The 27962-nt window shown below is 38.5% G+C and overlaps 1 protein-coding gene across 2 annotated transcripts; it reads left to right on the forward strand.

Moving 5' to 3' along the window:
* Positions 1 to 27694, forward strand: GFRAL (GDNF family receptor alpha like). Of its 2 annotated transcripts, none has more exons than XM_086745605.1 (10): positions 1 to 22; positions 3494 to 3628; positions 10381 to 10539; positions 12041 to 12487; positions 13194 to 13250; positions 13970 to 14297; positions 16352 to 16611; positions 20208 to 20306; positions 26548 to 26629; positions 27607 to 27694. In XM_086745605.1, the coding sequence occupies exons 1-10, from the start codon at positions 1 to 3 to the stop codon at positions 27692 to 27694; spliced, it is 1677 nt and encodes a 558-aa protein (XP_086601731.1). The 2 variants fall into 2 exon arrangements, with proteins under 2 accessions (XP_086601731.1, XP_086601732.1); XM_086745606.1 differs by having other exon boundaries at positions 10387 to 10539.
* The last annotated feature ends 268 nt before the right edge of the window (positions 27695 to 27962 follow it).

Consider the following 27962-nt stretch of genomic DNA (forward strand, 5'->3'; position numbering starts at 1 on the left):
ATGGCCGCGCTCCTCTGCCTGGGTAAGTGCCGCGGGAGGCGGGAGCGGGGCGCGGGGGGAGAGGCAGCCCCCGCCTCGCCAGGACACTCGCTTGGCCTCCCCCACTCTGCGGGTTCCCCTCACCGCTCCTGCTCCTGGGGAGCCTCAAAGCGGGGCACCCGCAGGTACCTGTCGGGGGTTTGCACCGGCGTGCGGTGCCGAGGCCCTGCGGCTTCGCGCAGACTTCTCCAACCCGGCTCCAGGTGGCGAGTCTGAAGTGGGAGGTGAGGTAGGGTAGCAGGGCGGGCTCTGGTAAGAAATTGAACCTGCGAGGAGACCCTCAAATAGGACGCCTTGTCCAAATAAACAGCCACTTGTTGCTAAATGGGAAGTGCTTAGTACTGGCGGTGCTACATAGGGGGCTACTGACGTTTCCCTTTGGGTCTGAATGGAGAAAAATTGAAAAATCCACAAACCTGGTGCAGAGGGAATTGCTAGAAGAGAATACATTGAGACAAGTAGAAAGACATGAGGAAAATTTTTTTTATAATGAGGGTGGTGGAACACTGGAACAGGTTGCCCAGAGAGGTGATTGATGCCCCGTTCCTGGAAACATTCAAGGCCAGGTTGGACGGGGCTCTGAGCAACCTGATCTAGTTGGAGATGTCCCTGCCCCTTTCAGGGGAGTTGGAGTAGATGACCTTTAAAGGCCCCTTCCAACCCAAACCATTATATGATTCTAAGTATATATTAATTTCTTTTATTCTCCTTTCCCCCTCTCTACGTACGATATACATGCTGATCTCTGTAACATCCCACTACTCTAAAACAATATTCTGCTGTTAAAAATATTCTGCAGGTATTTTACCCCAGGTATTGTTAGAATAAAGTTGTCCTTTATAACTTTTCAATTAGATTCAAATTATGTTCAACTGCAGTTTACATTTCTCCTTTGGAGCTAGCTATCTTACTGCTCCTGCGGTTGGATAGAAACCGGAGCTCGATTTCCCATTATTCATTATTATCTACCAGACAATAATTCTGCAGTCTTGAGAGAGACACTGTAGTTCCTCTGTTCCTCAGTTCCCAATCTGCAAAATGAAGGTGTTAAAATGTCCTTTTTTTGTCGCCTTTTCACTTTAGGCACCAAATTCTTCAAAACAGGAAATTTTACACCTACCCAGTGAATCAGTAGACACCTGTACAAAATTAGTGACCTATAGATATCTAAATTTATGTATCTTCATATCAAAATGGATCCCTCTAGAAGTTTTAGGTACAAACTAACTCTTAGATGTCCTGAACTCTTCTAAGCAGAAAACAGTCGCTGAGTACTCAAACACTAGAGTAAATAACTAAAGCGAATTACTAAAGTAATAACTGTTAATTTAAGCAATTGTATAAGCGACAGTGCACTGGATTCTAAGATCATACAGGCTGGGTTGTTTCATGTAGGCTTGCCACGGTATGACCGCTGTGTACTGCTGAGGAAATAAAAGACCCATCCATAACATCTCATTAGCTTTGGAGAAGCCCTTTTTTAGACTGAATTAGCTCCAATCATAGATGATGCCATTCAGCTCTTTATTTTGCAAAAGCATCTCCTGTTTCCAGGTGGGTTTGGAGTACACACACTCTGAAATAATCCTAACAAAGGAGCAGGAGCTGTTAATTGGCTGCTCAGTCAGTCCTGCTTTGACTATTCATTTTCAGCCAGTGGTTCTGAAAAGCTGTCTTAACAGGAGAGAGACAGCACAGAGACTTTGTGCTGCAAATCCTGATCAGATGTGTAAATCTTCAGTCATGTTAGTACCTACAAAATAGATAAATGGTCATCTAGCAAAATACCCTTTCTTTAAAAGTTTCTGGGTTTGTAATTTTGTATTGTCTTATATATACAGTCATTTTTACTTCTAAAGTATTCCGCTTTTTTTTTTTTTCTCTGTCATCTGAATAAACAGTAAGAGATTTCACAATTAGAAAGAACTTTTGGAGACAGTCCCAGAAATGACATTTTGTCATAATGAGCCAAAATTGACACTTTGGATGGGCCAACTGCACGTTCCTCAGTGTCAAGTGGCAGGAGCTGTTTCTATCAATCAGTCTCCCAGGCTGACTGACAGAAGCAGCCTGAAATCACTGATCTTGCAACCAGCCCTGCACAGATCAGAGAACCGGCAGGAATAAGTACAACTGGGGAAAGATTAGCTATGGTGAACATATGGCCTCTTGTGTGTCTCTGAGGCATCCTAGATGCTATTGCACCTGTCAGTTATAAAGTATTCAATGTTGCTTCCTCTTTAAAAACATGTCTCCAGAAACTATTCCCTGTGGCAGCACTACTATATCACAGGTAAGCATCATTTCCAGAAGGGATGGCATCACTGCTAAACAGTACTGGCTCTTTAAGGTTATTGAGAGTGATATTTGATATTTCATTTCTTATTTCTCAAATGTATCATTGGAAACATTTCATTTCTCTGGACAGGGTTTGGACAAGTCCTGAGGGAATATGTCATGCCTCTTGCAGATGATGTTTAAGGAATTAAACAGCACTGGAAATTCTTCAAATTCCATATGAATTTGCCTGAATATAAGAAAAAAAAAAAGGAAACCTGGTTAGGAGATGCTGTGTCCTTCAATACCTAAGGAAAACACTCCCATCAGGTGTTCAGCAGCTAGATTTCAGCTAGGCCTGAAATCAGTGTTTGAAACTTAATTTTATACAAAATTAAGACACATAGTTACAAATTAGAGGTTGTGTTACCATGGGAATGTTGATGAAAGAGCTAAACCCCAACTGATTTGTCTTTTCTTAGCAAGGCAATTTAATTTTCTACCGATAACACAGAGGTGGTGCTGATTCAAAATTATTTACCTTGAAACCTCCATGTCAGTCTTCAGTTTCAGAACTTTTTTATGCAATTAACATGGCTTTTAGATTCAGTGCACTCAGAGAAACAGATAGAGACATAAATGTGGGGGGTGATTTCAGGAAAGTATGTGTCTTTGAAGTAAAAGAAAAAAAGAGTGAAAAGTACTGTTTTATGGAATAAAATCTCATTTATTATCTAACATTTGTGCAGCTGTCAAATCTCTTTCACATGGTCTATTCATCGGAAATCCTGTATGGTCTCTAGCTTGACAAAACTGCAGCCCAACTAAAATCCTGTTTCCTCTGAATTTTATACTTTCTATAACTTTTTATGAATCTCAGAACTGCAGTCATTTCTATGTATCTATGGACTGATGTCACACATAGCTATGGTTGATGTTATAATACCAGGGTAAAAACAATACAAACTATGCCACACAGCAACTTTGAAAAATTAATATTTAAATTTAATTTTCCAGTTGTGAAACTGAGGAAAAGTTTTATTCTGTTAAACGGTATCTTGATAGAAAAAAAAATTAATCTATAGATAAACTACTGTAAATGATATTGTTATCATCTATGTGCAAATGAAAAAGGTCAGTACAATATCTGTATAGTTACTATATTCTGTTTTTACAGTGTTGTTCATGTACTTTGCAAGCATATCGACTGCCCAGACCACTGACTGTCTGCACTTGAGGGAACAATGCATAAATGCTGCAAATGGATGTGAGAGTGTCTGGAATGTTGTTGAAGATGTCTGCAATATTTCAGGTAATTCTTTATGGTGTACACACACACACAACTTATTTTGAATTGCTGAATGGTTGCATGTTCATATTTGTCATAATGTTTCTGTGGTAAATGAATGAACACAGTGAGATTTCAAAGATTAAATGACAGCAGAAGACAGTCAACTTCTGAAATCCCTGACAGTGGCCAATATTATTTTCAGTAGTAGTTGTATTGTCTCTTCAATAAGATGATAAGTGAAATTTCTGGACTATGAACAAGGTCAGAGTCTAAACCAACTCAAGGAGTCTGAATTCAGCAGAAGTTATGCTCTTGTGGGATCCTGTTAAAAAAAGCCAGCGTGCAGCCAGAAAAAAAAGTTCCAACCTTACTTTCCATAATTCAAAGGAGTTGATCTTCCCTTCCCTGGAAGTGTTCAAGGCCAGGCTGGACGGGGCTTTGAGCAACTTGATCTAGTGTCAGATGTCTCTGCCCATGGCAGGGGAGTTGGAACTAGATGATCTTTAAGGTCCCTTTCAACCCAAACCATTCTATGATTCTATGATCTCACACAGTACTCCAAACAATGCAGAAGTTACAGTAATTGTCAGATACAGTATGAGAATAAGAAGCAAATCAAATGAAGTATGCCTCAAAGAAAGTTGTGTGGTAGGGAGGCACATTGTATTTATTCAGTGAAAAATACATTGGTACCTACCTGTCAAAGTGATTCACTTGCCAGGAGTGATGGTACACTAAAGTGCAGGTTACAGTGTGACTAAGCCTCCTCGAACTGTTAAACAGATTCTCACATAAATGGAAGCAGAAAATCAGTCTGTCTCTGTTTATTGCATTTCCAACACTTGAAGCATCATTTCCAAGGATGTTTTAAGTGGAGGAAGACCAGGTATTATGAGTTTGACTTGAAACTCATCCTATTCTCTGTTGTTGTTCAGATGAAAACGTTCCTTTCTCTGAAGGCCTATTCTATGATTCTATGTTTATCATCTTGAACAAATCTTGGGTATCTGTCACCATCTTTCTTTCTCTAAATCCTTCCAAGATCTTACTGTTAAATGTGCATTCACTTGGCAGGTGCTGTGAGTGTGAAAGGGAGAATAAGAGTGGCAGTACTGTGTGGCAGCGTCATTAGACCAAGCCAGTAATGACACCTTTGTTGACTAATAAATGTCAAGGGCCTTGATCTGCCAAGGGTCCATCAGTGCTAGCAAATAAAATGGGCCAGGGACTATTTTCTGGCCCTGAATTTGACTATCATGGGGCAGTATATTTCCATGCAACTAAACTGTCTTAGCCCCACACTGGCTGCAGAAATCTGCCTTTTTGAAGTGATTCCAGCCCCACACTACCTTCACAGTCTAGCTGGCTCAGTCCAGACCAGGTACCATGCAGAAGTGCAGCAGTACAGACACAGTCAGGGACCATCAGCCTCACCCATGCCTTGGTCCTGTTCAAAAAAGCACCCAAGGGTATTTAGGTACATAACTGCCATTTCTAGCAGCTTAATTACATAAGGCATGTTCTCTGTCACTGGGAATCAGAGGTATCTATATCTCCATGGAAACCTCCCTTCTCCTTATATTGGCATTACTTGAACAAAACCAGCCATGTCCTGATGCCATAATCTGTTCTGAGCCTCAGCTGCAGCAGAGTTGATAAAGTGAATGTCCCTCTGTCTGTCTTGATGTCAGGACCCAGTCTCACGTTCGGTCTGTGCGAGAGGCCAGGCAGCAGCAGATGCTGCCTGACTTCATACTCAATGGCCCATTGCTAGAACATTCACTTGCAGTGTGAGCTATCCGAATGCCTCTGTCTGTCTAATTTGTTGCAGAGACTTGAACCCAAGTGTCCCAAGACACAAGGCAGTATTTAAAATAATTTTAGGAGAAAATTCTCTAAGGGGTCCTTCTTAGTGTGTCCTGTTCCAGATACCTATCTGCTTTGCATAGAATGGTTGAATACTTTTAAGAACAGAGTAAATGAAAAATACATGATAATCTAATGGTTATAGCAGTCCCCAAAGGACTGGGTTTTAGCTGATGTTCTATTGAGTTTTTAAATATTTTATGTGAAGCAGAACAGTTTTGAGAAATATGACTGCTGTTTAAAAAAATAAGTATTGGAATATGCAGTACTTTCAGGCTCAAGACAGTGACCTAAAGATGAGCTCTCCAGAACCAAACTTCTTCCCCAAATGAGAAGCTGAATTTGCTTCTCTCACATCATTTATAAAGGTGTTAGCACCAAGACTACTTGAAATAAAGATCAGGATTTTTACTGTAGCCTATTCTTTATCATACCCTGCAACCAGATGAAGTGGGCCAGCATGATGACTTCTATGGTTTTCCCTTTGGTTTTGTTGCATTGTCTGATAATATGTGATTTCCCTCACTGATAATAATGGTATTTGTAACTGAGTCAGAGAAACCTTCTGCAAATAAACTCTTCTTGTGATTGCTTGTTTGGGTTTGCATCTGTGTTTTTCCCTAGGATAATAGCCTTTGGCAAGGACTCTCCAGCACTGCAAGGCACTCAGATACTGCGTTTGGTCTAGGACAAATTATTCTGAATGTGGTTATTAAGTGCCATGACCCCAGAGGGTGTAAACCCACAGTCAGACAGCTGATGGTACCTCTCAGAGAGCCCACAGAAACAGCAACAGAAAAAAAAAATAATAATACCAGTAGTATTATTAGTAAGAGTAACATTATACTGTCTGTTAAGAGTACTCTACATGTGCAAGACTGAAAAATTAATGGATAAACTGTGTGAATTGAAAAGACTGAGCATGAGCATGTTAGTTGGAGGCAACAGACAATGGGGCAAATACTCCTTTTGCTAGTTTCATTATGAAGAACTTAACTACAAATGATAATTACACTCCTCCTCTATGTACGAGTTCAATAACTCAGTCCCTCAGGCCACAACCTCCAAGTTAAAAATGTGCATTATCAGAACCTCCATCTTTTATTCTTCAGAGCAGGTCTGAAGACACTCTCCAGATGGCTGCCTAAATCACTCCTTTCTCTGTTGAACTGTCCATCACTGCTCCCCTGTTACTAAAGCAGCGTTTTCAGAGTCTCAGTTTATAGCCCTCCAAGTCTAAGCCTTCTTCCATTTCCTCTTCTGTGCCAAGATACAGTGAAAAAAAAAAAAAAAAGGAGCTGAAAATGTCTATGAGTCAGCTTCCAGGTCAAGATGGAAAAGACTGAAATATTTAATTTTGATGGAATCAAAAGTTTTCACTTTGAAAACATAAAACATTTTTCAGTGCCACAGAATGAAGATGTTAAGGTTTGGGGTTTTCTGAGGTTTTTTTCTTCTTTTACTTCACTGGAAAATAATAGAAATACTCATAACCATGAGTATACAGTGTCTTAATTTCTCAGACCAGGAGATATCTGGGTTCAAAAGCAAACCAAAATCTCAGATCACTTAAATTATAAAGAATCACATTTAGATTTAGAAGAGTTTCTTTTTCTTAGAATAACAGAATCATTGAGGTTGGAAGGGACCTCTGGAGATCTAGTCCATAACCCCTGCTCAGGCAGAGTTAACTGCAGGCTATCTTCCAGGATTGTGTCTAGTTGAATTTTGAATGTTTACAATGATGGAGGCACCCAAACTCCCCTGGGTAACCTCTTCCACTGTCAGACTACTCTCATATTAAAAAAAAATAAAAATCTGATCTTTAACGGAATATCTTGTACTTCAGTTTGTACCTCTTGTCCTGTCACTGGATGCCACTGAGGAGTCTATCCCTTCCTTATTCTTCTCTCTGCTGTGCGGTATTTATACACACAGCCATGTGCATTGGTATGGCACTGGGCCTTCTGTGCCCCAGGCTGAGCAATCCCGGCTCTCTCAGCCTTTCCTCATAGGACAGACGCTCCAGTCCATTAACCGCATCTGTTGCGCTTTGCAGGAGCCACTCCAGTATGCCCATGTTCCTCTTGTCCCCAGGAGCCCAACACTGGACACAGAGCTCCAGGTGTGGTCTCACCAGTGCTGGAGGGGAAAACCCAGTACTTTCCTCTGCAATCTTCAGATGCAGTTCCCACAGAGATGACTGAAGTGCTGGCTACACAAGAACAGAGATTATCACCCTGGAAGTCTCATCTTCTATTCTGATGTGCCTCTGTCTCTAGTCCCATGTACATAAATGACATTCATATGAATAGATCAAACTATGAATAATGACTGCCAAGCATTAGGTCAGAGATAATTTTTTGTAAATGCCTTGGAAGCATATGCGTAAGCTGAAATATATTACCTAGAACTAATCAATGAGAAAGCAACAATAATTGAAAACCAGCAATAAAGTATTTTCTGCTGTTCATCACAGCTGTATCAACACAGTGTACAAACAGACCAACAGTGATAATGTGTTATTTCTACCCAGCTTTCAAGAGGCCAGGCAAGTGAATCCCATAAATCTGATGTGCTTCCTGATGTTATCTATGCCCTTTGTATGTTCATCACCCCACAACCTGCCTGTTACCCCCAATAGTCAACTGCTGTGATTCAACCTAGCATGTTCATGGTGCATAGGGCCCCTCTGAACATAACCCCCCTGCCTGACTCCTAACCACAACTTCTTAGTGCCATGAAGACAGATGGGCTAAGTGAGGCTGGGGTGCTGCATAAAATATACTGGGATTCTGTTTCTTATTGTCCTGTCTCTACTCACCTCCACCCTTAAAGTGTCCTTGAAGAAGAGTCATAAATTTTGTAAATTAGCTAATTTTTACACAAGCTCTACATTTGTTGCTTTCTTTCTACCCCTGGAATTTGTCCTCCTGAAATTGTCTCCTGAAATACCTTTATTATCCCTTACTTACTTGTTAAAATATAGAGTAGAATATCCACCCACCCAGCTCCATGGGCCTCCATAGTTCCCGTGTCACCACATACTTTCCACCCTAACTTTATGGTCAGGGAGCATCCTATGTCTATGACCTTCAGTAGCACCTATTTAGATCTGCTGAGTTCCATGGCTACTGGGAAAAAGAAAGAAATGTGAGGATTAAGGGTGAGGGTCATGCTTTGCTTCTGAAAATGCAGAAGGTAAATTGGAGATGGGGATGGAGAGATACAGGCAAGCCTGGGCACTATGACCTTCTCCTTTGCTGATACGAGAGGCAAAGTGGGAGCAGAGGCTGGGAGCAGTAGCTCTTGTTGGACTGCGACATCCCCCTGTAGCAGTGCACATTTTAATATACCCCCAAAATCTCCTCAGTCAATAACAGCACCTGGAGAAAGGGCAATGTAGACACTGTTTGAAAAAGGATTTTGGGATGGTGGGATGGGGATGAGCGCTTTGGAACAGCTAATACTCATTCCTTCAGGCACAGGCAAATGCCCTGTTTCTTCTTGCAGACCTTCATCTAGATTGCCTTCTGCTGCTGTTTGTGTCAATAATATATAAATGACATTAAAACTGTCATCACATTAAAGCTTGTCTGTGGCGGCGATGACACATGGCTGCTAGCTTTGCTGTTTTACTAGAGTGCACAATCTCTGCTGCTCCACGCTAGACACTTGGGAAGCAGCAAGGGAGGAAGTCAGCCATCACTGTTGACAGGGCAGAGACAAAAGCATAAGTGCTCAGCAGATTAAAACTGATCCTGGTGCTGCTCCGTGACCAGCCTGGATCTTGTGAGCTGCGTGCTCCTTATCCTACGTATTGTGAGATACTTAGTATCCATGAAACAAAGAGAGGAAATGTGATGGTTTGAGAACTTGCATACTTGTTTTGACAAGGTAGACCATGGCTTTCACAAACTAAAACTTTCTTAAATTGTGTTAAACTGCTTCTTTTCTAACTTTTTTAAGTAACTTGTAACTTTCTTAAACAATAAGTAATGAAATACTTTAAAAAACATTTAGTCCATAAAGTAGAGGGTCAATTGATTTATCTTTGTACCACAAACCGTACATGCTCTTTATTTTTGCTACACATACAAAGAAAATATGATCTGACAGCCTGTGTGTGCGTCTTTGTCATTGATTCCAAGTGCACATGCAAGCAACAAGCTTGAAACTGGACTGGCAAACTAAGGCTTCCACAAAGTTTTTAATGTTAACTTCTCCTTTATTTTTATTATCAAAAATTTATTCTTGGACTACTTTAAATTTGTTCACATTGCCAAACTTAGGGAGGGACGTTGTTCTATGGGGTAACGGTCCTAGGGCATGTCCAAATGGCCAGACGTTTGTAGGCTCGTGCCGTCCTCAAGTGAGCGACGGATCTGAACCAGAGCTGACATCTCTCAGCATGGGGCTAGCATCACCAATATCATGAGCACTCCTGTGTCCCCTCTCTTATTCTGTTACGTGGCAGTACCTTAGCCTGCACTGTGAATTCCCGTCCCTCTACCAGGCACCTCATTTCTACACAGGTCCAGCGCCTCAGTTCAGGATGTGCCCTTCGACTCCTGTGCACCTTTTTAGTTTGGTCTGTGTACCTCATCTACCTAGAGCAAACAGTATGAGTTTAAGGTTTTATGTACTTTGAAATGAGAACAGAAAGAAACATTCTGGCAATGAGTCAGATCAAATAAAAAAAGAAGGCAATATTGTACCGATAAATTTACTACATAACACTGAATATTATTTAAAATTTTAAAATTATGACAGGTTTTCAAACAAAATGTTCAAACCATCTTTTCTTGACAAAACATATTACTTTTGTGCTTCAATTGAATTGTTTTATGTAACCATATCCTTTAAGCATTCATAAACATTAACAATATTATAATTTGAATGGTGAGCTCTAGGTAATAGATGCAAGGCAGAAGACGCTATTGGATGCAATATAATCATCCAGGTCCTGGCTGATGAATACCCAGAATTTAAAAACTGTGTCTGCACTACAGGTGATTTCTGTAGCATCACGACTTTGCTTGAGAAGCAGTGCGGTATTAATAAAGGTAACTAAATATAAAGTTTTAATTATGAAGAGCAAGAAGAAAAATATTACTTTGTAACCCTCATTTAAACTGGAGTCAAGTTTCTTTGCATATTTCTCAAATCTGAAAATTAGTTTTATCTTTTCTATTATATTCACATACCAACATGCATACCAAAGCAATGCCATATCTGCCTTAAAATAATAAAAAAAAATAATAAATGCACATGAGAAATTCAAACAATTTCTAAAGCTCTTGCTGAATCCAGTGTCAAACGAGTGAAAATGTGATGTGTGTTGAGGGCTACTTGTTGCCCAGGGAGTCCTGAGCACCACTGGATCTATGTTACGTATAGAAAGCCACAGCCAGCCACCTGGTAAATGGGTCTGGGTGAATGAGGATGCACAGTTGTGTCGTTGTGTCACACTGCATTACAGGAGCATCTTCACTGCTTCTAGGAGAGGTTATTGAATGTGGGAAACACAATTACTGCCTTTGTAAAGCAGTACTTTATATATAAAATGCATCCTTTAAAAAATTCCATTGTAATCAATGGACCCAGCTCCTTTAAATTTACTTTTTATTATCCTGAGAACTCTTTTCCCTTCAGAAAACCTATTTCTATAATTGAGAATTACTTGGTGCATGAAAGGCTTGCAGTTTCTGATACAATGTCTTCTGAAGCAATCATTAGCAAAGCTGAGATAAGAGAGGTAAAATCAGCCAGTGAATGAGAGTCAGGAAAGTAAGTCCCAAGGTAGATTCCCAGCTCTGATCCATCACTCCCTGTTTCCATCAATCAGTGTACATCATATGGTAGTAGAATGTATGGCTTTATTGAAGAGGAGATAATAACATCCTGATCCATTACTCCTTATCCCAGACAAGAAGAGTGGGTATCATCTGAATGTTGATGTCATTGGAACTGTTGCCTTTGCTTCTAGCAAAATGATGTAATTTTATATTTTTTTCTGATTGAGATTATATTTCTCACTAGTACAGCAAAAAGTTAGGATGGAGTTACATTAGATTTGGTCTCACCTCCAGATAATAGTGTATGGCGTTGGTAGATACTTCCAGGAGTAATTGTCCCTGTCTACCTTAAACGGCTCTTTTAGATAATGAATGAACCATCTTCTGAAATTGCCATTCTGTCTTTACAAATTATGCAGTGAATTAAGATGATAATCTACAATATGTCCAATCTGTAGGCAGTTAAAATTATCTAGATGAATCTCTTTATGCAGTCATTTTAGTGAGGGTTTCTCGTATTACTGTCAGCAGTTGAATTGTTACAGTAGACTGTATTATACAGCTACTAGGACACAGTAAGCATGAGGAAGATCTATTAGTCTGCAAGAAATTATTATGTATTTACATATCTAAGAATAAAACCAGAGCTATTTCATTAATTTTATTGCATTAAGACCATTATCCTTTTCCTGAGTTTGTTTTGAGCTGACCAGTGATGATGTCTCATCTTCCATTTGATTTATATCTCTGTTTATACCTATTTGTACAGAATATTTGGAAACTTCCACAAGATCAGATACCAAACTGAGTTTTAGGCAACACAGAAACTCCAAAGACCAAAGACACTCAGAAGAATTAGCAAATGACTGCAGTATTGCAAAACAACACTGCCGAGAGGACCCTAACTGTTTTCTAGTGTACAAGAGCTTCCAGCGAGCGTGCCAGGCAGATGCAGCAAAATGCAGGCTCCTGATGGCCAACCGCGAGTGTTTGTCAGCATGGAAAGAACTGAGGAAAACAGTGCTGGGAGAGTGCAAGTGCTCAGAGCCACTTCAGATGAGATGCATTAAAATATGGAAGGGAATATTTAACAACCCGTGCTTACAATACTCTCAAGAGAGCCAAGCTTTAGCAGCTAGTGAAAATGATGATGAAGATGACAAGGACAATGATGATGATGATGTTGATGATGAGAAAAATCAGGACACCGACACAGGTTAGTGGTATTTCTGCAGTCTGAATGCTTTCATACATAACAGTAGCGTGCACAAGTCTGTGAAAAAGGTTGTCTTAGTAATTTGCAGTTTAACGTGGGAAACAGAATTGTTTTAAGAGGCTTATGCCTCTTAAAACAATTTGCATTTAAGATGCAAATTAATAATCTGATAGCAAACTGATAGCCTGAGTCCTATTGTCCTTCAATGCTTTAATTTGATACAACCTGATCCATACTGGCCTCTTTCAGTATTACACTATAACTAGACACAATATAAGAGCAATAACAGTAATTTTCTAATAGCAAGAGTTGTCTGCCTGCCTTGACTTTAGATCATGACAATCAGTTAGCTGAGCTTGAAAACGGGGTGCACTGATGGACACATCATTCACAAGAAATCTGACTTTATACTGCACTGAGCAGCTCTGAAAAGTCTTTTTGAGCTCACAGGTTCCATAATTATGTAGAGAAAGTTATCTGCAGCCATTGATAAACTGCAATTTCACCTCAAAACTTATGAATATACGTAACAGTCATTTTAGTGTTTGTTAACAAGCTGATAGGTCCTATTTAGTTAAGCTAATTTCTTTTATTCTTGTTTATTTTTACTACTGACGCTATGCCAGCAACACAGCCAATACTTAAAGGTTAAAAACTAAACTAAGACATGATTTATCACTTCTTGTATCTGTATCTTTTGTTCTAGATGATATTAGTACAGAAACAAAATTACAATGGAGTTTATCTGCTCTCTCCAAACAAGGTAAGTGTGAATTTACTTATGAATTCTAATAACTGTTTTTAGCTCTGTTTTCAGATAGTGTACAACATATCTCGTGATTAAAATGAATACTTTTCATTCAAATTACTGAAGAGCAGGGAGTTAATAGGTCAAACTTTTTTTCAGTTAAGATACTGGGTAGGTAAGAATCCAAAAATGTCAGGTAACAATTCTAATCCTGTTAAATTTACAGAGGCAAATCTTATCTTAGAAACATTTTACGGTCAGAATTATCTAGGTCTTTTTGGAAAGTTTATAGCATATGCTAGAAATACCTAAACTATCTTCAAAAGCACAAAAAAATCCATTTATATTATTTTCTCCATTACTTACATAACCAAGCATAAGACTACATGCTGGAAATTTCAGCAGTTTCCAGTTTCCACTAGCCACTAGCTCCCAGAAACCGTCACATACTATGAAAAAAACTTCCATCTTGCCAGTTTTCACTTTCTTCTCCCTTACTTATCTGGCAGGTGCAGAAATTGCAGGAGGGGTGCTTATGAGGGCCAAGTAGTGGAAGGGAGAAATATGAAGATCACACAATGGGCTTAAAAGAGGCAATGGAGGAAGAGGTGGGTTGGAGTTTTTTGGGAGTCAAATTTGTTTTTAATGGAAATGTTGCAGGCAGGATGACTACCAATCATGACTTGAGAAAGGTTTTCTTGTGATTTCATTTTGAAAAGTGTTATTCTTTTTAGCATACGCAGCAAACAGAACCTGTTTGGATCTGAACAAGGAGTGTGTTGAAGACGAAGTATGTAACAAACAGTTGTCCCTGTACCTTACGGTTTGTTCAGTAAATAAGAAGTGCAACATGGAAAAATGTCAAGCAGCTGTAAGGTTCTTTTATCAAAACATGCCTTTTGAAGTTGCCCAAATGATGACATTTTGTGATTGTGTCGAGCCTGATGAATCCTGCCACAGAGCCAAAGAACTTCTTCATGGCAAGCCCTGTGCAGTTACCGCAGTTCCACCCCCATCGTGTCTGAGTGTAATCCACATGTGTGAAGAGAATGAATTGTGCAGGTAAGTAGAAGAAAAATTTTGCCCAGTAATGTGCTTTTGAATAATTATTTGATAAAAAAACTTATATATATATACACACACACCATATATCTCATCTACAACAAAACTATCTGCACGGTATCTACTGCATGTCATCATTTGTGTTTGACATCCTCACAGATGTCTATATCAACTGTGGTAATTTCACAAGTAATTCCACAAATAAAATGAAAAGATTAATTTTAGGAGAGGTCTGGAATCTAGTGTGGGCTTTTCTTCTGCTTCTTTCCTGACACTTACCACCATTTCTGCTGGACAAACTACCCCGTTGCATATTTTCATTACCACTTTCTGCAGATAACACCTGCTAGTCTGCACCTTTGCCCTCTAGCAATTTGCACAAATTGTGCAGCAGACTGGACAAAGTTTGTTTGGTTAAAGTAATTACTTCTTCCAGTGTAGAGTCTGACCCTTTGTACCCAACAGCCATACAACCAACCTGCCCTGTTTGGAAAACTGTAATCTTATTCTTTTCATCTCAAGCATACCGATACTTGAAAAAAACTTTCCTGAAGCATGCACAGACCACCAAACTCATGAAGAATAGCACAGTTTATTTTATTTTAGAAAACACACAACAGGATTAGCTCATATTCGTAGTTCTACTTAATTGCCGTGATTTGTGGATGGTCAATTGGCTCACTTTGGCTTTCAGTGTAGTCACCAGTTCCCTTGTGGACTAGACCTGAATTTTACCTCAAAGCTGCACTCAAATTAACCTTCAGTCAACAAACCAGGAGGCCAAGAGATGCTTTCAGTTCTGGACAGGCTATTCAGATTGACGTCAGTGGGAATTGCCCCTTTTTATGTCAAGAAGAATCGGGCTACAAATGTATGTCTGTGCGTGTGCGTGTGTACACATGTAATATCATAATGGAGACTTGCTGAATTACCCATTATTTTGGGAACATTAATGTTTCCTGGCATTGACAATAAGTGGATATAATTGGCAAAATTAGTCTGTGAATTATGGCTAGCCATATCTATAAATCAGGAGGTGAATAAAAATAATTCCATTAGTACAGAGGTGGCATCTGCTTTGAAACCTTTACTTCTGTAATGAAAATATTTACAATAATGTCCTAGCTGGTATTGTAACAGTCCACATTTTTCCATGTGACTTGCTTTTTACAGCTACACAATATCACCAGTAAATTAATAGTCTAATTTTATGATTAAGGAAATTATGGTTTAATATATTAATGTGTAATATACAGCAACAGGTTACCTTTATCATCCCCTAACATTTAATGTAAGTGATAAATCAGTTTCTAATTAATATCTACAGATTTCTTAGTTAAATTTTAATAGATGTTTTCTATTGTCATACATAGCGCATTAAAGGCCAATTTTATTCTATCCTAAGAGCAAATAAATTGAAATCGTTTGAGATTATTGAGCTGGGAAACAAGTTAACTCTTCTCTCAACTTATCTCTGCTGTCAATTAATCTTTAAGGTCAACTGAATTGCTTCTAATTTTTCCTGAGCCTTGGACATTTTGTATTTGGTTAGCATTTGCGGGAAGGAGGGTTTGGCACTGCATGTAGATTATTTTATGTAAAGTAAGTTGAATATTCATTCTTCCATCACACTGCCCAACAAACTGATCCACTAGAACAGAACTTGTTTTGGTTTCGTTGTGATGACTGGTCTAATTCCTCTACCCGTCTACTCCTCTCTGAGCATCTGAGACTCATACCAATTTTTGCTGGACCCTGGGAAAATCTCCACAGGTGCTGATTAGAAATGCAGTTGTTTTTTCTCAGAACTTTTTCAGTAAAACCAAGTTTTTCCTCAAATTAAAATTTTGCAGATTTCACTCAAACCAGTTAGGTGTAAATCTGTAAATCAGAGCAGGATTAGGCCAGCTATCATGCAGTAGTGTGATTTTTAAGGCTTAAGTGGTATCTTGGAAATACACTCTCTTTTCATAATGATCCTTAAATATCTTTTTTTTTTTTTGTGAAATCTCAGAGTTTTTAAACTATCATTGCATACTTTTTTTTTTCACCAGAAAAAAATACACAACATTTCGGTCAAAGTGTTGGAGACACGTGACAAAAAAATGCTATGATGATGAAGCTTGTCTTGAAACTTTAATCAAGGGTGACATGCCCTGTTCTGCAAATGCTGATTGCAAAGCAGCCTACATTAGCAACTGGGGCACGATGCTGCGTGTGGAGTGCACCTGTCAGAATTTACCTCCCAGGGAGCAGCCTTTGTGCAAGCTCTTCCATCACATGCTTCACAGTAAATCCTGCTTCAGTGAGTTACGTGAGTAACACATAAGCTTTAAAAAGTAATTAGTTTTAAGGAGCATTAAAATGCTATTAAAATTACACGAATTACTATATCTTTGCTACCACTGATTTCAGCAAGATTTATATCTGCAGTTTTTTTAATCCAAATCAAGATACAAATTGTACATACAATTTTTTCCTCTTGTTCAAGGAAAAATTTTATATTAGGAGTAAATCAATAAAATTGACTACATATCTCATTACATTAATTTGCTGGAATAACAATAATTCAATAATTTCTGGGGTCTCTACAAGTATGCAGATTAGTCCAAAGCTTTCTTGTCATTGGCTTAATGTTGTACTTCAGTACACTGCTTTTACAAATAATATGACATATTATGTTGTTTTTTCTTTCTTTTCTTCCTGGAGTCTAAATATTAGTATAGCTTATACACATTTAGCAACAGACTTCATTCCACAGAAAATCACTTCAATAATTTAAATAGGACTTCTCAAAGAAGAACTTGCTGTGAATGGAGGTTTCAGGATTTGGCCTTCAGTAAAAATCTGGAGTTAACTCAGATGAAATGTCTGAGGTTTCTCAGATCCAGTAAGTCTTGCATGTGCTAAGTCATCTACTTATTTTGTTAAATATAAAAGTTCATGCCAAGTCTTTGTTTAAGACAGAATTATTAGTGCAATGAATGGGAATATGGGAGCAAATACTAATGTTTTAGTCTGAATCAGGAGTGTGCCTTCAAAGCAAATCCCCTATTTATCCTCACTTATTATACTGTGGGTCACATCACAGGGTGGTTCCACATCACTAGGAACATTCTCAGCCTAGTTTGGGAAACGTAACTGTATCTAAAGATTTCAATGAAAAGCAAAGACTATTTCATAGTTCCACCTGATGGGCTGTCTTTTAGAAACATGCATTAGCTGCTTGCATGCATTTAATTGAATGAATTAGTTAATTTTTTAGTTTTAACAGCCAAAATGTTACCACTGATAAGGGTGCAATTTTTTTCTTGTCACTCAAAGTCTACCCAGAAATTAAAATCAAGTTGCTGAAACATTGCCCTTAAGCTTAGTTAATCAGTACTAAAATGCAGACTCTGAGAAAAGTTTAAAAATCATACTTTCCTGGAAAAGTAATACCATAACACACTTAGATTTGAGACTACTGGCAGTGATTTTCCTGATGAATATTATTTATTTGTTTTCTTGCTTTATGGCTGCATTTAATGGTCCAAATCATAGAATCATAGAATGGTTAGAGTTGGAAGGGACCTTCAAAGGTCATCTAGTCCAACTTCCCTGCAGTGAGCAGGGACATCTCCAACCAGATCAGGTTGCTCAGAGCCTCATCCAGCCTGGCCTTGAATGTTTCCAGGGATGGGGCATCCACCACCTCTCTGGGCAACCTGCTCCAGTGTTCTACAACTCGCATTGTAAAAAATTTTGTCCTAATATCCAATCTAAATCTACCTCCCTCTATTTTAAAACCATTACCCCTCGGCTTATCACAACAGGCCCTACTGAACAGCCTCTCCCCATCTTTCTTGTAGGCCCCCTTGAGGTACTGGAAGACCGCTATTAGGTCTCCCCGGAGCCTCCTCTTCTCCAGGCTGAACAGCCCCAACTCTCTCAGTCTGTCCTCATAGGAAAGGTGCTCCAGCCCTCTTATCTTCATGGCCCTTCTCTGGACCTTCTCCAACTGGTCCATGTCCTTCTTATGTTGGGGGCTTCAGAACTGGACACAGTACTCCAGGTGGGGTCTCACCAGGGCAGAGTGACCTGACCCTGAGTCAGAGTCCCTTGACCTGCTGGCTACACTCCTCTTGATGCAGCCCAGGATGCGGTTGGGCCGCAAGGGTGCATTGCCGGCTCATGTTGAGCTTCTTGTCCACCAGCACTCCCAAGTCCTTCTCCTCAGGGCTTCTCTCGATCCATTTTCTGCCCAGGCTGTATTTGTGCCTGGGATTGCCACGACCCAGGAGTGGCACTGAGTGTGCAATGAGTGATTGCATCATTGTGTTGTTATTCTTTACCTACAAAGCAAATACATTACCCTCATGTTGTAATAATCAAATAACTAAATAATGAGCTTTTGCCATTCCCTGAAGCAGTCTCAGGATATTTTCTTTTCTTTTTTTTTGGTGATGGAAATTTCCCTAACCTGATTGGGATTGAAGAACAGAAGCTTGCTTGCTCCTGTAATGCAATGAATTCCTGCTAGTTAAATAAAAACAGTTTGGGTGTCCAGGGAGTTCAGCTGAGTAAAGGATTGGCACCTACTCTACAGAACATTTGCAGAGTTTTGTGAATCTTGCTTTTGTTTTTTTCCTAGATGTCTTGTTGTAATGCAGCTAAACTAAAAAGAGAGATGATTATGGGTTTGATTGTAAGGCACAGTGCTAAATGCCATTATCTCCACAGCAGTTCAGACATGTGGAGTGAGTGATCTGTTGCAGACCTCAACCAGCCCTTCCTGAAAACTCATTCGTCTGGCCTGGGTGTGAACTTTGGATAACTTGCACTCTTACAGTCATGGTGATTTTTAACATTGAAGTCTTTCTGAACAGGCAAATACCGAGGGCTAGTAAAAGGATCTTTGCCTCTAGAACTGGTGTGAACAGACCCGCACGTGGTGTTTACACCATCACATCCTCCTGCTCTTGTATGGCACTGCCTGGCTTCAAGTGCTTGCTCTTGGGGCAGTGCTTACAGGAATAAAGCTTGCTGCAGACTCAGTAAAAGGCAAGAACTGTGAGTAACTGGCTCCTACATGAGACAGAAGCACAAAATGGATCACTGCCAATGCAGGATCAGAGTCATAACAAGAATAAGAAAAATGCCAGAGACAGAAAATAAAAAGTTAAGTTTCTGAAATATTTTAACTCTTGGTTGCACGTTTGGATCTCTCAGAAAAAGTACATTACAAGGAGATTTAGTCCATTGCTATTCAGACAATTTTCCAGGCTGCAAACATGAGCTTTTGTCATATTGTTTTCACTCCTCTAGGGAATAAAAATTTCTCAGCTTACAGTTCATGAGAGTGACCATGCATAGTCTTGTATGGCTTAGCCTCGCGCTCTGTGAACTATTCTACTTAGGTAAACCTTTTATTTTTCATCTCAACAGAAGATACATATTTTCAGATACATTCATGAAATTATGCCCGGTAAGAGGACAGGCCTTTGTAAAAGAGTTGACTGAGGTCTAGCAATTCATCTGGAGAATAAGCTCTGCCTTTTGGAAATTACTTCAAACTACTACCCATTTCTCATCACTTCTATATCAGTTTGGTGGGTCCAATTCTTTTGGTGGGCCTATTTCTAAAATAGTTTATGTGAAAAGAGGATTTAAGCTGTTTTGAGGCAGTGAATATTTTTAAAGCATGCTTGTCCCCCATAAGACAAACTACAGGGGAGTTTTAACTGAGATGTCAAAGAAAGAACTCTCATTCACTCATTTACTTTGCTTGAGTATAAGTAAACAATATTTTTAAATAGCTGCCTTTATAAATTCTGTGACCTTTGTCAAAACACCAAACAGCAATATCCACATAAATTATAATTATTTTAAAGTAATATTTTGAATGGATATTTTCTTTCCAATATTCAGGTCAAATTTCCATTAAGAAGAAAGGTTTTCAATGGGTAAATACAGAAGTGCCAGGAGAAAAGCTTTCCAGAGCACAGCTCCATTCTTCTTCAATTAATGGTGAGTTTGGGCAAACCAGTCCATTATTTTAATAGAAAGGCTCTTAAAATTTCCCTCATGTATGATAGGGAGGACTAAACGTTGGGTCTCTTGGGTGAGTTCAGGCAAGTGAGCTCTACCTGTTTCTCCCCCATTCAATGTAATGTGGAAAAATCCCTCTACCTGTTTGACTTAGCTTATATAACCACAAAATAAAGATAATGAGACTGAACCAATTTCTCTGATAAGTGGTTTTGAAATAGATGTCTCACAATCAGTACATTATAATTGGGGAAAATTAAACTATTAAGCTTACCAGAGCCTGAATCTCCATAGAGTCATTGGAGAGTGGTAGTCCTAATATGTAATACAAATTATTAGCTTTGATGCTACACGTACTTCTCTCCTATCTCTCTTGACTTTTTGTGCCATAGTAGTTACAACAACAAAATTAGGAAACGACAGTAAGTGGTCTGAGAAGTGGCTTGTGTTACACTCCACCAGATTTTACCTTCTCATGCAAAAGAAGGGCACACAATTGCAGATCATGATATCTCATGGGCTGAAGAGCTGCATTTGGCTTTATTTCCATGCATTTACAGTAAGCAATTAAGTGACATAAAGTTAAAGGATATTGAATTAATATACAAATTTTCTCATGGTTGAAATAATAATTTTATAGTTCCTTTTGAAGGACCCAATTACTGAGAATACTAAAGAGCTTAATGCACAAATATTGACTCTAATGAGAATGACCTATTCTACCTTGAGTGGGGCAGATTACAATACTCCAGACATTACTATGAAGCAGTTCCCAGAACTGTTCATACTGAACACCTTTACCAGTGGAAAAACAACTCAAGCTCCACATGCAGTACAAAATGAAGAGACTTCTATAATCTCTATCGTTCAACGATTGCTAAAGTGGGAAATCTGGGAAGTATAAAAATAGATTCATGAGAACAGGATTCGTGAGACCTGCACATGAATAATTAAGCATTCAGCTGTAATTTTAGCATTAAAATTATTTAAAAATCATTCATGTCATCCATGTACTCTGTGTAGCCAGAGAAGGAAGCCAGGGACTCCGAGAGGAAGATTAATCCCACCTTTTCAGACTGTCTTTGCTGGAATTGTTGGCTTATCTTTGCCAGCTACAAGGGGAGCCTGAATCCACAGCTGGAACGAGACTCCAGTGGTTAAATAATGCAAGTTATAATGCAAAAAATCCTACTCTGAGTGAGAAAATGTAAGATGTGAGACATTTAACCCCTGTGACTAGTTCTAACTGCAGACCCTTTCAGTGGGTAAAATGTATTTTACATTTCCCTCAGAGATTCAGATAAGTGTTTGCAAAAAGTAGCCTGCACCCAGTTAATTCTTTTCCCACTGAAGTCTGAATACTTTCCAAAAACCTGTCCTTGAACTCTTAACAGAATTTTGGATGGCCTTACCAAAATAAAAAGAATGCTGAGCAGCCTAAACCATACAATAAAATATTCCTTCTATTGGAGCTGTCACATACACTAGATGAGAACTCTCTAAGCTATAAATGTTTCATAGGAAGCCAGGTCAAGGAGAAGAATCTGATTCAGGATACCTACCTGATGATAAAAACCAGATTGCAAATTGTTTCATAAACCCCACTGCCAAAAATCTAACCCGGTATCCCAGATTCATATGCTAGTAAATGTGCATTACTCAGGCTGCAAAGGGAGTTATCATCTTTACAAAATATTTATCTTTACTGAAATCAAATCTGAAGAAGAATCCCAGGATGCAGAGGCAAAATGGTTAAGTTGTCAAATATGGCCTTTTGTGTCTGAAGATATTTGAAGATATTTTCTCCTTGGCTATTTTCTGCTTGGAAAGCAGGAGATCAAATTTGCCAATGTCTCGTCCCTACATCAAAATCTCAGAATAATCCTTTAGCTAGCTTGTCATTGAAAGATACAGGGACGTCTTTCACCAGTTCAAACTAATGGCCATATACAGATGAAATGCCAAAAGAAACTTAGTATTTCTTCAACTCTTTTTTAATTTTATAGTTCAAAAAAAACCACTTACTGTTCAAAACCCGGTAAGATTTCTCCATTCTATTCAGTGGGATTGCAAATCATGCCGTTATTTTTTTAATAAAAAAGTCTTTCATTATAAATAAGAAATCTAAACATATATACATATATTCATATATATTTGCAAATAACCCTGTTCTGTTGGAAGAAAATTATTACAGCTTTTGGTGTGATGACAAGATTGTTTAAAAATCTTGACTGGATGTACATTCATCCTCATACGCAGGAGGGTACAGGCCAACCCAGCTGTCTGTGGGCTGATGCAACCCTGTTAACAAGATCGGATGTGGACAGAGTCCTAGCTATACAAAAGTTGATGAGACTTTTGCTGTAAGCTTAGATGGGACAGCATTTTATGTCAATTTGGAAACAACATCAAAAAGTGATAAATCAAACAAAAATTCTCCAAACTTCAAAAGTGTTGTTGTTGCCTACCTAGTTATGAACTTTCAGCCTGGTTTTGACTTTAACTTATGCAAATTATCTCCATGATTTTACAAATCCATATAATTTAAAAGATTGCTTCCCACATTTTTATTTGAAAAATGATTCATGTGTGAAGATAAGCATTTACTTCTATCAGCACAGAGCATTGGAACTAAAGTGTTTTTTGGCTGGAAGACAAAAGTAGAAATACAGAAGTCTTATCATGTTCTTGTGAGATACAATAAAACTAGGCTTGACCCAAAACTGTTGGAATTCATCTTATTTCATCTTAAATTGTAGAGTTATTATATATTTCCTACTGAGGAGTTTTAATATGCTGAGCATCTAGATAAATAAGTAATTGGCAAGGTTTATCTATAATTATACCAGCTGCTGTGGGAACGGAGATTAGTTCAGCTCCAATGACTTTAATTTGTAAGGTATGAAACATTGTCAATTTGATTGTTTTATAAATGTAGAAAAAAGCCTGTGACAAGCTGTGGGTAGCCAAGAAACCTCTGAGAACCAGCCAGAATTAATCTGTCTGATGAATATTCACAGCCATTTCAGTAGGTATCCATGAGCAGATAGATTTCCGCAGGAGTGTAATCCCACTAATTGTTCCAACTGCTGAGCCCACAGCTATCCTCTACCAAACTTCACCACTGAGAATGTCTGTATGTCTATGTAGACAGTTTCTGTGGTACCTGAAGTCCCAGTCACTGTGTCCCTGAGGTTTGCAGCCCATCCTAGGAAGGGCAAGACATGCATCACACAGCTGCAGTGTCCCTGCTGTAGACCTGCCCCAAGGTGAGAAGGTCCACAAGCTTCTCATGACTACAGATCACCTCCATGGGACAGAGCTCAGGGCCTCTTAGCCCTTCCCTGAAAATTATTTCCTATCTGAAAATGACTGCTCTCCACTTGTGTTGATTCACTCTCTGCAGGACCAAGCTGGAAACATATTTCAGCCGCCTCCTATTGTAAGTCTGTAGACACAGTGTGTGCCTTGCTTTCTCCATGATACATGCAGGTATTTGTATTGCTTTCTCCATCTAGTCAGAAAACCCAAACTAGGTTTGCTCTTCAGCACCTCAGTTGAAGAGAAGTACTGAAATAGGAACAGCTGTTTCTTAGAAGAATAATGACATAGACATGTTATGTACGCTAAATTTTTTACCATTTCTGGCAATAATAGGAAAATATTCTAACTTTTAATCATGTTTTTAATTCTTGAGATGGATCTGTCTCCTCTCCAGTGAATTGTGAATGGCACACAGCATGAGCACTAAGGTTGTTGACAGATTCATAAATACAAATGTGATTAATTTCAGTCAGTGTTTTTATTGTTTCTTTATGTCATTCTTTTTTAAGCCATAACTCATAGTTATTTAGATCATGTTCAGATGATCAATGCCATGTACACAGAGATCAAAGTGGGATAATACAGCTTGTTACATCTTACCGGATTTTCATATTTGTATTTCTTAACTTCCTTAGTGCTACTTTACATTTCAAGATTTGGTTGGATATAGATTAATAGTGAAAATTTATTTAAAATATTCCTTTGGATTTTTAAAGAAAAGCACAGTGTTTATCAAGAAACACACACTTCAACAACATTTTTAAGGGAAGATGAATAAGCACATTCAGGTAGTTAAATCATCAAGAATAAAACAAGGAATTTGCTCTTCAGCCACAAAATTGTGCCTTCTCCTAGCCTTAGAAATTCCCTTACTTCTCAGAAGGCATGAGAAAATATACAGCTTCTATCATGATCTCACCATTAACATCTTTCTTGTATTCCCCATAGAACTGAAAATGTTATAATCAACATCTCTTTTACCAGCAATTACTTCACCAAAATCATAGCATTTTATAAGATTTTCACCGAAAGTAAAATATTTTTGTTTCATTTGATCATTTCAGTGTTTTGTTTCATAAAAATGAAACATTTTTTCCAACTTTTTAAAGAAAAATATTACAATGTTTTGATGAAATTATATTAGTCCATTTTTAACCATCCATGACTGTTGCTCCTAACAATTTTCCTAGTCTTGTGGAAAGTGATGTACTTTAAAAACTTCCATTTGCCTTAAGCATGTGTGAACTTCACTTTCCATTTCAAAAAGTAGGAAACTTTTGCCTCTACAACTGCCCCTGCAGTTGTAGAAAGTTTTAAAAATTGACTGAGCGTACAATTAAGATTCAGAAACTGCAGAAAAAAAAAAAAGCCTAAAACCTATTCTTTTCCTAAAACACATCATCTTAAAGAAATGTTGTAACTTGAAAGGAGAGCCAGCTGTTGGTCTATTTTTTAATGTATGATATTAGCAGTCCTGCACTGAGACTGAGATAGACCTCACCCCTCTTCAGGAATTCACCACATTAAATATTTTTCAGTACCTTGCTGCATTAAGTGCTATGTTCATTCTGTGCAGCTTCTGATGGTTCAATCACTGCTTTTATTTTTCTTCTATTGGAAAACTTGACTTTTGCATAGCTTTTTGAGAAAAGTGGGGGTCATCCTGCAATAAAAACCATGCAGATCCAACTCCCTGCTCAGCTCTTGCCCATTGCCTGCCTTGCTGTAGAATATATATTCACTCTCTCTTACTGGAGCTGCTCCAGTATCCCTACCGCCTGTGTCTGTATTACACTATACATTACAGCCATTACATATACGTAGCGTATACAGAAATGTCTCATTTAGGGGCTGTGTGTGCATATGCACAAACACACACGCACACACAAAATACAGTAACTGATAACTGATTCAGAGACCAGAATTTGGCGTTCTCACCTTCTCAGGTAAGTGGCCTGGTGATGAGGCCAGGACTCCATCTCTTCCTCAGTGAATGCTTCACTGCCTGCATAAGGTGGTACAGCTCGGGAACAGCTAAGACCCTCTGCATTTGAGTTCCTATGTAGACAAAACTTATTTAATTGTATAATCACAACAGAATCTATGCAACAGGAAAGTGTTTTATGCTTGCGTCTCTGGATTTGAGTCTTCTTGTCAAGTCATCTAACCTCTTTATCCCAGGTTCAGGGCTTATGTTTCATACTCAGCTGAAACTTTTCCTTCAGAATATTTGATCAAAACTGATGGATTTATTCCTCCAGGAAAAATAAGTTTCTCCTCATTTGGAAAAAAAAGGCTGAAACAACTCCCAGTTATTTGAGAGTTGGAATTTTTAGCACATAAGCCATCTAAGTGACTTTTTGGTGAGAAGCCTAAGAGAAAGAGGAAACTCCATGGGCACAGGGCCCAGAAACACAATGTTAGATCCCATTTTACATTAATTTGATTCTAGATCAAGTATTGCTGCATACTGCAATTATGGTAACATGTGAAAAAGGAAAGGAGGTTTAGCAGGTAAGTAAGAGCCAGACCTCCTCTGATACACAGAATAATATTAGCATCTTAAAATCAATGGGGAGAATAGTCCAAAACACAAATCAGGGTAACAAGCTGGTCTCTGGAGTAGAGTAGAAGGTAGTGCTACACATATGAAGTGCTATTTGAGTTGGTATTCACTAAAAGGAGTCTGAAAATTCTTTTGCACCAACTGGTAAAGGAAGAGTAATCCCTACCATTGGCATCCCCTCTAGGTCTTTTTCCTCCTTTTAATTACTGATGTCAGAATTGATAGGTAAGTTAGCTTACACATGTATGCGTTCCAATTCAGATCTCAAATCTGATTCTTATTACTCAAGAAGTAAATGTTTCATGTCTGCTTTCTTTTTTTTTGTTATAGGTGAAACAGTCTACATCATTGCCTACTCCTCCTGCATAGTTCTCATCCTAGGAATAGTCCTGTTGACTCTCCTAAAGATCAGGTAATTTGATAGGGATATTAATCATTCATTCTAGGAAACTGGAAAAGCAGAAAATAAAATGCTTTGACTTCGTTAAGAGGTTAGCACTGCGATTGTCTTTAAAAACAGTGCAGCATGCCCCAGTGATGGAAAGAACTGACATTGCGGGTATCAGCAGGAAGGAGTGAAATATGATGCGTATCTACAATGCCCTCCATTCATACAGAGATCCCAGGCTTCAGGAGGTTTCATTTCCTGTTCCATGGCAGGGGAAGGTGAAATCTGAATTCAAAAATTCTGTGAGGCTACCTTCCTAGCCCTGTAGCAGGCAGAGGTAATGCAGAAAGGAAATGAGAATATTCAGCATTATAACATATTTAGAAACTGAACCATGAATGCTGCTATTGTAGTTAATATTCTTGCCAAATGCCATTTTTGCTGATAGGATTCTGTAAACATTCCCACACACACAGTATGAGAAACTGCCCATACACCAATGCTTGGTAAGAAAACAGAAATGTGCATTCACTTAGTTAAAGGAACATGGCCTTTTCTTAAATGATACATTTTCTTGGACCAAATTAAATGGCCAGATTTCAAGAATTACACTGTCAGATGATAGGTAACAGAACATGATATAGAAGGAGCTATATATAGTGGGAGGGATATTGAGTCAAATTTCATTATTAAATTCAGAGGCAGATCAAAGAGGAATCATGCAGAAAAATACAAAAGGCAAGTCAAGGATATATGGGAGCAGAGGCTTTCTCTTTAGGTTTGCAGTTGCAGGAATATCAGCATATAAATAAAACCCAGCTTTAAAGAATAGAGGGGATGGAAGAAAGAACAGTACATTAATAACGGTGAAGGGAATTATTTTATACCAGGGTGTTCATCATAAAAGGAGGGGAATTTTGCCACTGATTTCAATTAAGCCAAAGTTCAAACCAAAACCTGTGTAGTTTTATGTTAAATACATGCACATTCTTTGTTTTCAGAGTCTGCAGAGCAAAACATGAGTCAAGAAGTCCCTCACCAGGCCATTCTTCTGAAACATTTATGGTCCATTATAAAAGTCACAGATGAACTACTCTGTTGCTTATGCTTTTTAAGGCTATTCTTGAAAGCCAGCCTGTTGTACATATGCGGTAATAAAATGTATATTAGAAAACCTACTATAAATTATGGAATTTTGTAGTTGCGCATATAAAACATTTTTATATTTATTAACACTTATTAAACCTTGCACAAGCTAAAAAAAAGTAGAACTTTACTCTCTTTCCTTTGCATAGATTCACAGATCTGTCCTGAGCTGCACATTTCCTACATCTTTAGATGCAGGTGACAACGGTAT

This window comes from Chlamydotis macqueenii, chromosome 3 (assembly GCF_036417535.1).
Source record: "Chlamydotis macqueenii isolate bChlMac1 chromosome 3, bChlMac1.mat, whole genome shotgun sequence".
Taxonomy (NCBI): domain Eukaryota; kingdom Metazoa; phylum Chordata; class Aves; order Otidiformes; family Otididae; genus Chlamydotis; species Chlamydotis macqueenii.